This window comes from Staurois parvus, unplaced genomic scaffold, assembly GCF_062004578.1.
Source record: "Staurois parvus isolate SC_StPar_1 unplaced genomic scaffold, SC_StPar_1.0 ptg000114l, whole genome shotgun sequence".
NCBI classification, from domain to species: domain Eukaryota; kingdom Metazoa; phylum Chordata; class Amphibia; order Anura; family Ranidae; genus Staurois; species Staurois parvus.
Genome location: NW_028317910.1, coordinates 1,902,784 through 1,919,091, shown reverse-complemented (window position 1 = coordinate 1,919,091; position 16,308 = coordinate 1,902,784). Strand labels below are relative to the sequence as shown.

At 41.9% G+C, this 16,308-nt stretch overlaps 1 protein-coding gene across 1 annotated transcript in view; it reads left to right on the top strand.

Moving 5' to 3' along the window:
• The window catches only part of SYT10 (synaptotagmin 10), a 99,914-nt gene that overhangs the window by 17,788 nt on the left and 65,818 nt on the right, over positions 1–16,308 (top strand). Inside the window, exon 2 of the mRNA XM_089671703.1 lies at positions 12,179–12,536. Coding sequence (XP_089527829.1) covers positions 12,179–12,536 — 358 coding nt within the window. The remainder of the gene's footprint in view (positions 1–12,178; positions 12,537–16,308) is intronic.

The window sequence follows — 16,308 nt, the reverse complement described above, 5'->3', positions numbered from 1 at the left end:
TGGATGGAATAGGAGAAGGTCAGCAGTACTGAGATGGGGAGAAGGATGAAAAAAGTGAAAACAATATAAAAAAAAAAAAATTCACAGTGGTTAAGTGGGTAACACTTCCACTTGTTGGTTTGTATTCCAATTATGACACTACCTGCTCAGAGTTTGTATGTTCTCCCTGTGCCTGCATGGGTTTCTTCCGGGTACTCTGGTTTCTTCCTACACTCCCAAGACATGCTGGTAGATTAATTGGCTCCTGTCTAAATTGGGCCTAGTATGTGTATGTATGAATGTGAGTTAGGGACTTTGGATTGTAAGCTCCTTAAAGGTCAGGGACTGCTGTGAATGTGCAATATATGAAAAGCACTGTGTAAATTGATGGTGCTATATTAGGACCTGTAATAAATAAAATAAAAACTGCTTATGCTATACAGTGCCCTTAGTAAAATAAATGTGTACATCTACTTTAACCAGATGAGGTGACCTCGCTGAACATGGATATACAGGTGCATCTCAATAACTTAGAATATCATCAAAAAGATAATTTATTTCAGTAATTCAGTTCAAAAAGTGAAACACATATATTATATAGATTCATTACACACAGAGTGGTATATTTCAAGCATCTCTTTCTTTTAATTTTGATGATTATGGCTTACAACTTGTGAAAACCAAAAATTCAGTATCCTAGAACAGTAGAATATTAAAAAAGAGCAATTAAAAAAATAATTTTAATACATAAATGTTGGCTTACTGAAAAGTATGTCCATGTACAGTATAGTGTGCACTTGGTTGGGCCTCCTTTTGCATGAATTACTGCATCAATGAGAGGTGTTATGGAAGCCCTGGTTGCTTTGATAGCGGCCTTCAGCTCATCTGCATTGTTGGGTCTGGTGTCTCTCATCTTCCTCTTGACAATGTCCTGAAGATTCTCAATGGGGTTTAGGTCAGGCAAGTTTGCTGGCCAATCAAGTACAGTGATACCATGATTATTAAACCAGGTATTGGGACTTCTGGCTAGCTGTAAGCCAAAATCATCAAAATTAAAATAAAGAAATGCTTGAAATATATCACTCTGTGTGTAATGAATCTATATAATACAGTATATATGTTTCACTTTTTGAATTTAATTACTGAAATAAGTTAACTTTTTGATGATATTCTAATTTATTGAACTGTACCTGTATATCCACACTTATTTTATTTATATGTTGCTGGAGATAATGAACACAAGAGATATGGAAAAATCAGAGCTTTTATATGGCATTATGGTCATTTTCTTTGGTACACCCAGGGGCACCCACATCTACAATTTATCAATGGCAGCTAATAAAATCTGAAAAGTGGAAAAAATTAAAGGCACAACAAATTGAGTGAATACAAACATTGAGAAAAAAAATTAATATAACTGAGAAAATGAAGAATATACACACTATTACAGGTGGAAAGAAGGCAATTATCAGCTGCTGTCTTGAATTTCAGAACATTTAGTGCAGCCAGATTTCTATATTCCCACCTAAACTCTACCGGTAAAATGTCACAGCAGGCATGCCAGAGAGATATAGGAAGCCAGTGCAAGTGTCAGTAGGCCCAGCTCCACCCAAAACTGAATGCCACTTTTCAGTGGACCTGTTTTTTATGAAAGAAGAAAGATAGACATTTATAACTAATATTATTATCTTACTGGTTAAATTATATTTATAGAGTTTGAGACAGTAATTTTTTTTCTTTGGCATTTTCAGAAGATAAAGAGACCTAATAAGGTTTTATTAAGTGTATATCCCTGCTCCCAGTATAGAGCCTGGGCTGTCGTGACAGCAAGATCGATTGTTAATGAGCAGACCTTTAAATAAACCAGTTTTGAAGTTCGAGGAACTGGCGATAATTCTGTTATGACAAGCATTTGGTGAAAATGTGAATTACTTCAAGTTCCCCAGGCAACAGGTGAGAGATGGAGAGAGGGGGCAAGAGAAAGATAGAGGGAGTGAGATACAGAGAGAGAGAGAGAGAGAGAGAGAGAGAGAGAGAGAGAAAGAGTAAATGGCTTTGCTAGATGGTTATTGAAATGTACCTTTTCAGAAAAAAATGTTAAAGGATTAATATACTGAATGTTGCACTGTCAAAAGAAAAGAAATACAACATTTATTTAATGCTGTTTTACAGAATCCCCTCCCAACAATATTTAAAAAAAATTATTATGGGCATATGCTAACAAAAATGTAGATAGATAGATAGATAGATAGATAGATGGACGGACAGATAGATTATGTAGCCAAAGAGCAGGATTATGTTGGGGGAATGCAAGGCGCCGCTGGCAACAAATGAGTTTTACACAATCTTTTGAGGGGCATTCAACTTTTGCAAATCAGCAAATGATCAACAAATCTTTTTTGATTACTTTATTAAATACGCCCCATAATGCACTACATTCACTTATTGTCAGGTGTGCACAAAATCCTTGCCAGTACAGATAAAGCCTGAGGTCCGAAACAGCTCAGTTATGGTAATGTCCAAATCAAGAAATTTTTTTATAATTCAGCAAGGCAGTAAACAATCACAGTTTCAGTGCAGGAGGGCTTTGCATAGCAAGTTCATAGCATACAAACAAATGAAATATATGGTTGTACAAACAACTAACATAACTCAGGTCAGTTTGTATCTAACAGGGTGCCTTCTAATGGGTTCCCCTAACACGAAAAACAGCATATGCATATGTATTCTGTTAGCACATCCAGCAACAGACTCCAAAAACAGAAAGAGAGCTAGCCTTGACCATGAGTTATCTCTCATACACAAAGACCTGTGCACAACCAAGACTAATAATGAGGTCTATCAACAGGTTAGCTGGGGACCTATGAATGCAGGATTTATCCCACCCAAACTCTACAAAGCTTCCAAGTTTCAGGCCCCAGAACCGGGCTTATTAGGAATTTGAGAAAACAATTTCTCCTTATACCAACCATATATATATATATATATATATATATATATTTTTTTTTTTTTATTAATATATATATATATACTTTTTATATTTTTATATAATAATATATTTTCTTTAAAAAAAAAATATATATATATATATATATATATATATATATATACAGTCAACCTCCTCTTTGCAGTCATGCTCTTCAGCCTCCCCCTATCCACTTGTCAGATAGATTCACCCTCATAAGAGAACAAAATTAGATCAGTGAATGAAAAAATCCATTGGGAAAATTTAACAGGAAATCCCTTGGTTTTCTCAGCTGAAAAACAGTGACCTTTCTACCAAGCAAGGAATGAAGTAAGGCTAAGTCCTTTATAGATTAAGTCATTTTTTTGTTTCATCAAATTATTATTCATTTTTTCCAGGAAAGGATATATTTCCAATTATGCTCACACATGGGCTATTTGTCAATGGAAAGCTTACACTATAGTTCATCAAAGCCTGGCAAAGTAACAGACAGTAACATTTTAGGTTTCAACTTGGTAGAAGGCGGTGTTGCACATTTTCATGGCCATTGGGGGTCTTCAGCTCACAGATCAGGTCATTTTTCAGCATTACATGACCCATTTGTGGTTCCAAGATGGATATTATGATAAAAGAAGGATGGAAGCCAAGACATTCTATAATAAATGCCCTCACTGTTGACAATTGCCTCGGAATGTGCAGAGGATCAGCTGCTTTATGTGTTTCTAGGAAACCAACCAAGACTATGAACAGCTGGTTTCCAGGATTGTATAACTGGAGGCTTGATAAATACATTCCATACCTTAAAGGGATACGTCTGCAAGATGTGAAATTGTGGATGGGATGAAGCTGTGGATAAGATACAAAATTAAAATGAGCAGCATATAGCTGAGAGTAGAAACTGTCAGCATAAATATATATATTGTTGCAAAAGCTCCAAATCCAACTCTAAAGGGCAATCTCCAAAACTGCTATGCATTAGGCATTTTTAAGTAGTTATATGCATAAGCATGAACACACTCACAACATAGTAATGCTGGCATCTGCATATACATTGTTCAGGCCCTGGGCATTGCACTATGAAATGGGTCCAAGGTGAAACAGGTCTAATCTTCCTCCCCAGGAACAGGATTAACTTGTAGTCATTGCAGCAACAGATATGTGCTGATGGCTTGTGCAATTCACAGAGCAGAAACTTTGAGACATCAGGGGACATCTAGGCTCAGACTCTTAATTATAAGAGTCATGGTCAAAAGAAAGAAACCCTAAAGTGTTACTAAAGTAACACGATGGTGCTCCTGGCTCCTCTTCTTCTTTGTGTGTCCCCATAGCATGCTGCTTGCTATGGAGGCACACAGTGTCTGCACGCTCCTGAGCTGTATGTCTATAAGGGAGCGCTTGAAAATAGCTCTGAATTCCTGGAGCTGTGATGTCATCTGCCATCTCCCATTGCCCCTACAATGTTGGCATTCTCTCATCTCCCCTGCAGCAGCTGTTCCCTGACACAGGGGGGCCAGAGCTGCTGGATCACTTGACCACAGCAGAGCAGATTATATTTTTTTTCTTTATGGAGGCTATGCTGAAAAGGCAGTGGAAGCATTTTTAAAGTGGTTGTAAAGACTGAAGTTTTTGTTACGTTCATGCATTCTATGTGTTAAGCCCCCCCTTTCCCCCAATTAGCCTGATCCCGATCCAGTGATGTGCACAAGAGCCAAGGCTCTCTTGGATCTCTCTCTCCTTATTGGCTGAGACACAGCAGCAGGAGCCGTTGGCTTCCACTGCTGTCAATCCCAGCCAGTGAGGAGGGAGTGGGGGGAAGGACTGAGCCATGCTCTGTGTGTCTCATAGACAAACAGAGGCAGCTCAGGAGCGAGCACGCAGGATTTCCTCCAGAGCAGGGGCGGACTGACCATTTGGGAATTCGGGCAATGCCCGAGGGCCTGGGGTCAGTAGGGGGCCCCATGAGAAGCCCCTGGTACCTTTCATAGGCTTTTTTGGGTGTGGTTTGAGTATGGGTGAGGACACAGGGGCCCCATGATCCCTTATTGCCCGGGAGCCTCATTAGTTGTCAGTCCGCCCCTGCTCCAGAGACTTAGCTGGGGTCAGTAGTGCCAGCGGGGGACCCAAGAAGAGGAAGATCGGGGCGGATCGGGGTGGCTCTGTGCAAAACCATTGCACAGAGCAAGTAAGTATGACATGTTTGTTATTTTAAAGAAAACAAAATCAGAACCTTTATAACCACTTTAGGAATATCTTCCACTTTAAATCTGAATTCTGTCCTTCCCTTCAGTCTTGACAGTTGTACAGGCTCCTCCTCTGAAATACTTTGCTCTGATTTCACTGCACACTGTAGGCTCTCACAATGCGAATTAGAAACTGCAGCAAATCAGACAGAGCCCACTGTATTTCCTGGCTCGAGGACATCCAAAATCATCTAGTGCTTTCCTCCCAGTCTCACTGTCCCTTTTCCGCCCCTTTCCTTTTCTGAGTTCCAGACTTTCAATCAAGGATTTTCAGCAGTGTTCATGCAAACTTTTGAAATTAGAGAAACGTCCCATTCAATAAACCAGCATAAGTAAAGATGCATATTCCAATTCTTACAAAGCTCGTTCATGACTAGTTCTCTTTAAAAGAGGCATTAGGAAGGACCTAGGTGTCTCAGTGGCAGAAGCAGCAGAATGAGAACGAAAACATGTTTCATTCATATTTTTCTATTCTCGGTAGTAAGTCTTGTACCCTCATTGTAGATGTTTGTACACATCTTGCTTTTCTTATTTCATATTTCTGGTTTCTGAGCAATTCTTCCATACATAAAAATTTGATGTATTCCACAGGAAGCAATGCATTGCCTAATTAGACCATTTGATGACAGCAGAAAAGGTCAGCAAAATAAACTGAAGGGAAAAGAGGCAATAATTAGAAGATGGAATTGGTTAAAGCTGAGAATGACTTTCATAATGATGGCTGTGAGAAAGTCATCATGTGTAACACAAGCTGGTCCTATATTTCTGCTTATACAAAGCAGGTGGGGCATACATCTATCCACTGCAGGACAATAATGGATGCTACCCAATTATGCTAATATATAAAAATGTCACAAGAAATACTTAGAATATAGCACTATGCATAAAATATATCTCTGCTACTAGTGTTTTGGTGCCCCAGCATGTTTAGTACAATTGTTTCATAATCTGATTGTATTATTATTTTGATAATTTGTCTTCTTTCTGTTAATAACCTTGAAAGCCCCTTTACTTCTTTGCATTGTATGAATACACATGTCAACATGCGCTATGTTGTGCGCTAAAATACGTTGTATTAAGGCAGCCAATGCATCCTAACATGCTTGAATTTGCACATGACCTTTTGTAACGCAACACATGGCAACACACTACTGTGATGGGAGTCACTTTGGGTGGGGGGCCCATGGAACCCAGCTCACTTTGGAGAGGTGGGGAGACCCCTGTCTCAGCTCCCCATATCCCTCTTATGTTTAAATCACCCTGTGCCTGTTAGGGGTGCAGGGTGATCTGTCCTATTATTGTGTAGGCTTTGTCTCAGACTGTGTAGACATGTTTAGGAGATGGGTGGGGGTTGTTGATTGTTTAATGTCATGTGGCTGCATCCCATTGTTCGATTGTTTGTCTGGCTTTGGAGCAAACTATTATGGCCTGTAAGTGTTTATGTGTATTAGCTTAGTGGGGGGGGGTGTCTCCAGCAGCCCTCCCTCCTGATGGGACTGTCTGCTGCTGTGAAGTTTGAATACCTTTGTGTCTCTTGTTACTAAATGTAGATTTCCCCGCCCTGTGTCATTATGCAGGGAGGGGGGATTGTCCCTTGAGTGTATATATCTTGTATCTGTGTTCAAATAAACTAGACTACCTCCTGGTTTACTTCAAGACTGGCGTATTCTAGTCTTGTATGGTCGGCTGTGGTGTCTGTTTTCAGTGTTCTGTCCGAAGTGGTATTCTTACGAAAGTACTCAAGCGCAGTCTGGGTCGGTTCTGTTACAACTACCATGGACTTTGTGGTTGTGCCGTTAGTAACAAACACTTTACTGCAATGCGGAAGTTTGAATCTGGCCTTTATTCAGTTTTTTTTTTAAATTGTGAAGTGAACTTGCCCCCACCCCAGAATAAAGGAAACTGTCCCTTTATATGCCTGCAACACCAGCTGCTTATACTTACTCCAGTACAATTTGGTGACATTTCTGTGAAATCCTATGGTGCCAAATGATCCAGCAGGAGGAACCACAGTAGCTAGCAGGGGAACAGGTATATTACACACCAGAGTATACAGTGTAGATCAGCCTTTTACAACCAGGGTGCCCAGGCACCCTGGGGTGCCTTTAGGTTTCTTCAGGGGTGCCTTGACAAAATGCCTAATAATTGTCCATAAATTGTATACAAGATAATGGATGGATGAAACCTACCTTTTAGTTGCACAAAACCACAGGTTTTCACCTGGTGTGCACCATTACAGCCTTCCAGCCATCAACGTCCTAACATCTAATGATGTCATCAGTTGATAAGGAGGATGTTGGATGCTTGCACAGAATCCTTGTTTGACCTTCACCTGTTCCTCTCCATCAGCACGTCACATTAGTTGAGTGAGGGAGAGAAAAGAAAAATGCTGGAATGCTAAGCAGTACCAGTGTGCAAAGGTATATTTTCTTTGGAAGAATATTTCATTTCTAATGTTGGGTGTCATACGTGTGTGGATGTTGCAGCATTTTGTAAAACTATTAGTTTAGGTTTTTTACATTTTGGAAAGGGGTGCCTTGAGATTGTGCATAATTTAAAAGGGTGCCTTGACTGAAAAAGGTTGAGAAACATTGGTGTAGATTATTTGCAGTATCTGGGGAACGGAGAAGCAGCAGTATTTCAATACACAGGATACCTGTAAGATAAGTATAGTTATATCTCTTTATACTGATATTTTTATATATCTTTTACAGGTGATCTTCTGGACAAAGTGACCCTGTGTTGTGATAGGTTTGCTTTAAATGGTTCCTAAGAGCCATATACAGGTGAAGCTCGAAAAATTAGAATATTGTCCAAAAGTTCATTTATTTCAGTAATGCAACCTAAAAGGTGAAATTAATATATGAGATAGACTCATTACATGCAAAGCAAGATAGTTTAAGCCGTGATTTGTCATAAGTGTGATGATTATGGCTTACAGCTCATGAAAACCCCAAATCCACAATCTCAGAAAATTAGAATATTGTGAAAAGGTGCAATATTCTCGGCTCAAAGTGTCCCACTCTAATCAGCTAATTAAGCCATAACACCTGCAAAGGGTTCCTGAGCCTTGAAATGGTCTCTCAGTCTGGTTCAGTAGGAATCACAATCATGGGAAAGACTGCTGACCTGACAGTTGTGCAGAAAACCATCATTGACACCCTCTATAAGGAAGGAAACCTGATGGGAGACTGAATTGACGAGGTTGGCCTCACTTGTGTCACTAGCCCTGACCCCGCTGACGTTGGAACAAAGGTAGTCTAGGGACCAGGGGGACAAGAGCGCCAGTGGTTTGCTTGTGGCTCTTGCGGATGATGGCCTTGGTAGGCAGGGTATAAGTTGCTTAGGGTACTGCAGCGATAGCCCAGGCAGATTCGGTGGATTGCCAGATGCACGGCAGAGCCAGGTATGCAGCCAGGAGACAGGATTGGAGCGGAGTTGCAGGACAGCCAGGGTCATAACAGTCGGGCAGCGTGGTACCGAATCAGAGGGAGAAGCCAAAGTCAGGATCAGAGCCAAAGTCAGGAACCAGGGACAGGAGAGTACTCAGAGTCAGGAACAAGCCGGGTCAGCAACAAGGAACACGTATAGAAACAGGCAGGACACAGGGGGGAAGCTGAAGACCAGTCAGCACTGAATTAGCACCGAGGTGCTCTTTAAATAGCCCGCCCAGTGCCGACAGTTGCGCCTGGGTCCTAGTGCCTGCCCGGTGCCGTCATTGGCGACAGGCGCGCCTGGGTCCTAGTGCCCGCCTGCCTGTATGCCTTGTCGGGATCCTGCACATGCGCAGATTCATGCGCTGCGGAGATCTTCTTGTTCCCTGACAAGGCCATTCAAAAGTGTTGGGGACTTTCACAATGAGTGGACTGAGGCTGGAGTCAGTGTATCAAGAGCCACAACACACAGACGGATCCTGGACATGGGCTTCAAATGTCGTATTCCTCTTGTCAAACCACTCCTGAACAACCACTCCTGAACTCCTGCTCAGTGGTCCAAAGTCCTCTTTTCTGATGAGAGCAACCTTTGCATCTCATTTGGAAATCAAGGACCCAGAGTATGGAGGAAGAATGGAGAGGCACACACTGCAAGATGTTTGATGTCCAGTGTGAAGTTTCCACAGTCTGTGTTGATTTGGGGAGCCATGGCATCTGCTGGTGTTGGTACACTGTGCTTCATTAAGTCCAGGGTCAACGCAGCCGTCTACCAGGAGATTTTGGAGCACTTCATGCTTCCTTCTACAGACGAGCTTTATGGGGATGCTGACTTCATTTTCCAGCAAGACTTGGCACCTGCCCACTCTGCCAAAAGCACCAAAACCTGATTCAATGACCGTGGGATTACTGTGCTTGATTGGCCAGCAAACTCGCCTGACCTGAACCCCATAGAGAATCTATGAGGCATTGCCAAGAGAAAGATGAGAGACATGAGACCGAACAATGCAGAAGAGCTGATGGCCGCTATTGAAGCATCCTGGTCTTCCATAACACCTCAGCAGTGCCACAGGCTGATAGCTTCCATGCCACGCCTCATTGAGGCAGTAATTGCTTCAAAAGGGGCCCAAACCAAGTACTGCGTACGTATGCATGCTTATACTTTCAGAGGTCCGATATTGTTCTATGTACAATCCTGGTTTTATTGATTGCATGTAATATTCTAATTTTCTGAGATTGTGGATTTGTGGTTTTCATGAGCTGTAAGCCATAATCATCACAATTATGACAAATCACAGCTTGAACTATCTTGCTTTGCATGTAATGAGTCTATCTCATATATTAGTTTCATCTTTTAAGTTGCATTACTGAAATAAATGAACTTTTGCACGATATTCTAATTTTTCACCTGTATATTTCTTTTACTATATTGGACCTGTTATTGTGCCAAAAAAGTCCCTCATTGACCTCATTATTATAATTTTTTGTCACAAAAAGAAAAGAACAGACAGTCAAAATTAACAAATATGTCAACCCGAAAATTCATATTTCTGGTATGTGCCTGCTGCACTATGTACTTGTATAAAAATGTATCCTGTTACCTTTGTGTAACTTTCTTTGTTTGAAATCCCTGGTGTTCCTGCCAATCCCTCCTGCCAGCTTTATTATGAAAAACTGACCACACTAGGCAGGAGAGCATATTGTGGTCAGTTTTCTGCCTGTCAACACAAAGAAAAATAATGACTCCAGCGCTCAGAGGTCCTCCACAGTTGGGTATGACTTATGAAACAACAGGTCCATAAATGCCCAGATTTCTTGGTGGATGCAGCCCTCCTCAAACAGGGGAATCTATTGCATACCTACAAAAAGAACAAACAGTGGGGCGCAAGCACCTAGTGCAGCAATGGGCAAACTACGGCCCGCGGGCCGTATACGGCCCGGCGGACCTTTTAATCTGGCCCGCGGAGCTAGGGTCCCGCCAGGCTCCTCTCACAGTCCGCCCTGAAGACCGGTGTAGCATGAAAATCTGTCTCCTATGAGGATCTGTCCCCCTCGACGTATCTGCGCATGTGCCGGAGATCGCCGATCGGCTGCTAATGCCTGAAACTGGCACATGCGCAGATACGTCGAGGGGGACAGATCCTCATAGGAGACAGATTTTCATGCTACACCGGAACAGCGCGGGAACACGGCGAGAGGAACGCGCGGAGCAAAGGTAAGTGAATTGACACAGGGGGGACTTGGGGACTTAATATGGGGGATGAATTAATATGGGGAATGAATTACTATAGGGGGGATGAATTACTATATGGGGGATGAATTACTATGGGGGATGAATTACTATGGGGGATGAATTACTATATGGGGGATGAATTACTATATGGGGGATGAATTACTATGGGGGATGAATTACTATAGGGGGGATGAATTACTATATGGGGGATGAATTACTATGGGGGATGAATTACTATATGGGGGATGAATTACTATGGGGGATTAATTACTATATGGGGGATTAATTACTATGCGGGATGAATTACTATGGGGGATGAATTACTATGGGGGATGAATTACTATGGGGAATGAATTACTATATGGGGGATTAATTACTATGCTTACTATGGGGGAATATTACTATACTTACTATGGATGACACATACACATCATTCATCTACTCTTGGTCCGGCCCCCGGGTCCAATATATGAACCCATTGCGGTCCTCAAGTCAAAAAGTTTGCCCACCCCTGACCTAGTGCATTACCAATTATTTATTAAACAAATAATGATAAATGCTTATCTCTGAAGAAGTGGGTGCACCTCCGAAACGCATAGCCAGCATAGCGGGGTGTTGTTGGAGTATACTTATCCTGCATTGTATAGCGTCTTGTGGTTTTTAATGCTCTCATATGTTGTACCTTTGTGAGCACCCATTTGTCATTATTTTAAATTTTTTTAAATAAATCATTGGTAATGTGCTTGTGCCCCCCGGTTTGTTCTTTTTGTAGTGTTTTGCCTGTGCTGGGAGCTAATCTAATAGTCAGACTTTTCCCAGACCATTCCCTGAGAAGATCAGTGTGCTGCTGCTTCTCCTCCCCAGCTCTATAAGATCCTTATGCAATTCAGAACAAAGGGTATGTGATCACTTACACAAAAGGAGAAAAAGGTATTTATTACTTTTTTTATATGTATGCACAAATGTTTTGCGTTCGTTTCTTTTTTAAGCTGAATGGGTTATTTTACAAGGTGAGGGTTTACATATGCTGTATGTAGAATTAAAATAGTTAAAGCAACAGTATACAAATTGAGACTGAATACTCAAAAGGGCAAAAAAAAACTAAAACAAAATTTAAAAAACAACTACCCTAAATACACCCTTAAAAAATGCACCCTATAAACAAGGAGAACCAGAAAGAATAAATTGGTCACTCAGAGACCCAACCCTCCATGTGCAAGAAAGTGGCAAAGTGTCACAAGAAAAAGACTTTTCATAACTGTAGAACCAAATGCAGGGACTTTTTCAAGGGGGCAGAAGCATTTTAAAAAATATATTTCTCTTTTTACAGATATATCTGTCAGCCTCCTTGCCGTGGTGGTCAGTTTCTGTGGGTTGGCACTCTTGGTGGTCTCTCTCTTCGTCTTCTGGAAGCTGTGCTGGCCCTGTTGGCGTAGTAAACCGCTCACTTGCACCGCACAGGTTGCTCCTCCCTGTATCCCCAGCGCCCCACCAGAGATGGTGGAAACTAATGAGAAGAAGGAAATTAAGCAGAATGGCAAGCATTCGGTGAAGATGCAAGAGGGGGCAATGAAAATCAGTCACACTTCACCTGATATTCCTGCTGAGGTCCAAAATGCCTTGAAAGAACATTTGATGAAACATGCACGAATGCAACGTCAAATCACTGAGCCAACATCCTCTTCAAGGTATGAAATGTATTATTTTGTGTATTTATGCAACAGTGACATACCATACAATTCTTTACAGGGAAAAGTGTAACTTGAAATAACAAAATATATATATGTGTGTATATATACAGTACATGCACTCAACAGCTGCTTTATTACCTTGCTAGTACTGGGTTGGACTCCTTTTTGCCCTAATTCTTTGTGGCATAGATTCAACAAAGTGTTGGAAACATTCCTCAGAGATTTTGGTCCATAATAACATGATAGCGTGCCTTTCTATTATCTCGAACCAGTCTGCCGACTCTCCTTTGACATCAACAAGGCATTTTCGTCCACACAACTGCTGCTCACTGGATATTTTCTCTTTTTCGGACCATTCTCTGTAAACCCTAGAGATAGTTGTGCATGAAAATCCCAGTAGATCAGCAATTTTTTAAATACTCAGACCAGCCCACCTGGCACCAACAACCATGCCACTTTCAAAGTCACTTAAATCCCCTTTTAGATGCCTAAATGCTTTGAGTTGCTGCCATGTGATTGGCTGTTTAGCAATTTGTGTTACCAAGCAATTAAATAGGTGTACCTAATAAAGTGGCCAGTGAGTGTATATACACAGTATTTAAATATACACCGATCAGCCATAACTTTATGACCACTGAGAGTTAAGTGAACAACTTAGATGATCTTTTTACAATGGCAACTGAAAGTTGTAGGATATATTTGGCAGCTAGTAAACATGTTGTCCATATAGTTGATGTGTTGAAGGCAGAAAACATTTGCATCTCAGATTGTTGTGTATAGGGTTGCAGAGCTGCAGACCAGTCAGGTTTTCCATGCTGACCTATGTCTACAGCCAAAACTGCCTATAATGGGAATGTGAGGATCAGGACTGGATCATGGAGCAATGAAAGACAGTAGCCTGACCTGATGAATAATGGTTTCTTTTACATTATATGCATGGTTGGGTGTGTGTGCTTGCCTGGGGAAGAGATAGCACCAAGATTCAGTAAGGGAAAAAGGCAAGCCAGCGGAGGCAGTGTGATGCTTTTGGCAATGTTCTCCTGGGAAACCTTGGATCCTGCCATTCTTGTGGATGTTACTTGGCATGTACCACATATCTAAACATTGTTGGTGACTAAGTACACCCCTTCATGGAAACGGTATGGCTCAAGAATGATTTGAGAATCACAACAGTGAGTTTGAGGTGTTGTCTTGGCCTCCATGCCCTTCAGATCTCAATCTAATCAAGCATCTGTGAGATGTGCTAAAAAAACAAGTCTGATCCATGGAGTCCCCACCTTGCAACTTACAGGACATAAAGGATCTGCTTCTGACGGCCAGATACCACAGCATACCTTCAGAGGTCTAGTGTCATCTATGCCACGATGGGTTAGGGATGTTTTGGCAGCAAAATGGGCTGTTTTTGCGACAAAACCAGGGATTGTACCCATGCAGGCTGATGGGCTTCAGGATAGGCGTCTTGTAGACAGAAAAAAAGCTTGTAGGTTTTCTCAGGGCTCAGCAAGTTCTTGTCTTACGTCCTGGAGCCTTCAGGCTTCATAGAGTGTTGGGTGGGATGAATCTTCTAATCCTAGGTCCACATTTGTTGTCAATCAGCACTCCCTGATTGTGCAGCTATACGCAAGCTCTTTTAATCTGGGAATGCCTGTGGCCCAGGGCTGGGCCAATGCAGCTGGGACAGCTGTTGGGAGCATCAGTGTGGGTATGTGCACAAAGAAGATTGTCTGTGAAGGATTAGATAGTGGCCCCAAGAGAGGCCACACCTTCATTTTTTTCCTTGAGACCGAGTACACACTAATGTTGTGAATCCTGTGCATTTTCCACACCGCATTGCAATTGCATGGCGTTCATGCGATGTAGTGCATGTGTCAATGTTAAATTAATTACACCCCGAAACAAATTGCAAAATGCAGTGTGTTTGCCAGCAATCACATTGCATGGGTGAGAACACCCATGTAATCCAGGTATGGGTAAAAAAAAGGGTCCTGCACCTTTATGGTGCAAATGCGATGCAATTTGAGCCATACAGACATTACATGTAATTTACACAGGAACACAGTGTGATTCCTGTGCGAATTACATGCGGTGTCCCACACCGCATTAGTGTGAACCCAGTCTCAACCAGTGGGTTGAAGAAAAAGAAAATAAGCCAATTCCCCCATGCACACATTCCCACTGTGTTATTGTATTCTGCCGGCTGGGACCCTTCCCCACCATCAGAATACATGGATACAATGAGCAGTGGCTATAGCCTGCGGCACTGATTATTCAGGAAAAACCTGACAGGATGGTTGTACTCAAGTCGATCAACATGTGTAGAACCAGCAAGCCCATACACGGAGAGAAATTCATCAGGTCCCTATTGAACTGGCTGAATTTTGATTCATGAATGGCCGGCTTAAGCCTGATGACTAGAGTAGCTGTGCTTATACAGGAAACCAGGAGGCTGGGTGAGTAATGCTGAATAACCCCTGTGCATGGGCGGACTGACAACTCATGGGGCCCCCGGGCAATAGGGGATCATGGGGCCCCTGTGTCCTCGCCCACACTCAAACCACACCCAAAAAAGCCTATGAAAGGTACCAGGGGCATCTCATGGGGCCCCCTACTGACCCCGGGCCCTCGGGCAGTGCCTGAGTTTTCAAATGGTCAGTCCACCCCTGCCCCTGTGTGAGAGTAATCCGGTTGTATTATAATAAAAGTAGGCAAAACTGCCCTACTTGGAAACTCTACCTTTGACAGTAATCTTTACAACTGAAACCTTCACACAGGCTTAGCTGTACTGTTTGCTTTACAGTGCAATGTTTCTAGCATTTTTTTTATTGTAATAACAAAATTAATAATAAGAAGAATTACTATTAATATTAATATAATTTGTTCAGTAAATAAGCCACATTCTACAAAGCTTCACAGTAAACACTAAGCTATTTGCAACAGTCCACGTTACAGAGGAGTTACTCTTTATTTTAAAGCTGTCATAAATATAGTCCTTGTTCGGATTAAAGAGTGCCCAATCAACTGGGTTTGCCCGATGCTTTAAAAAAAAAAAAAAGACATTAACCTAATTCTAGAAACTTATAACCAAAATATATAAATCATGCTATAAATCAGGGGTCTCCAAATTTTCTAAACATAGGGCCAGTTTACTGTTCATCAGACTTTTGGGGGGCCGGAGTGTGGCCATTGAGAGTAGAAATTGTCCAGGCATCAGTGGGAGTAAACAATGCATCTTTGATATTAGGGGGAGGAATAGCGCCCCTTCATTGGTGTAAGTGGGAGGAATAGTATCCAATTGTTGGTGTCAGCGGGAGGAATAGTGTCCAGTTGTATCAGTAGGACGAATAGTGCCCCATCACTAGTGTCAGTTTAAGAAATAGTGTCCTATTGTTGGTGTCATTGAGGGGAAATAGTACCCCATTGCTGGTGTCGGTGGCAGGAATAGTGCCCAATCATTGGTGTCAGTGGGGGGAATAGTGCCCCATTCATTGGTGTCTATGGGAGGAATAGTGCCCCATAGTTGATGTCAATGGGAAAAATAGTGCCTCATTGTTGATGTCAGTAGCAGTAATTGTTTCCCATTGTTGGTGGGAGGAAAGGAATAGTGTCTTGTATCAGTGGGTGGAAAAGTGCCCCGAGGGCCAGATGAAGGCAAGCAAAGGGCCACACCTGGCCCCCGGGCCGCAGTTTGGTGACCACTGTTATAAATTATACATAAAAACCACTTTCATAATCCATTTTAGCAAAAAAAATGAAAGGTATATATAACTAG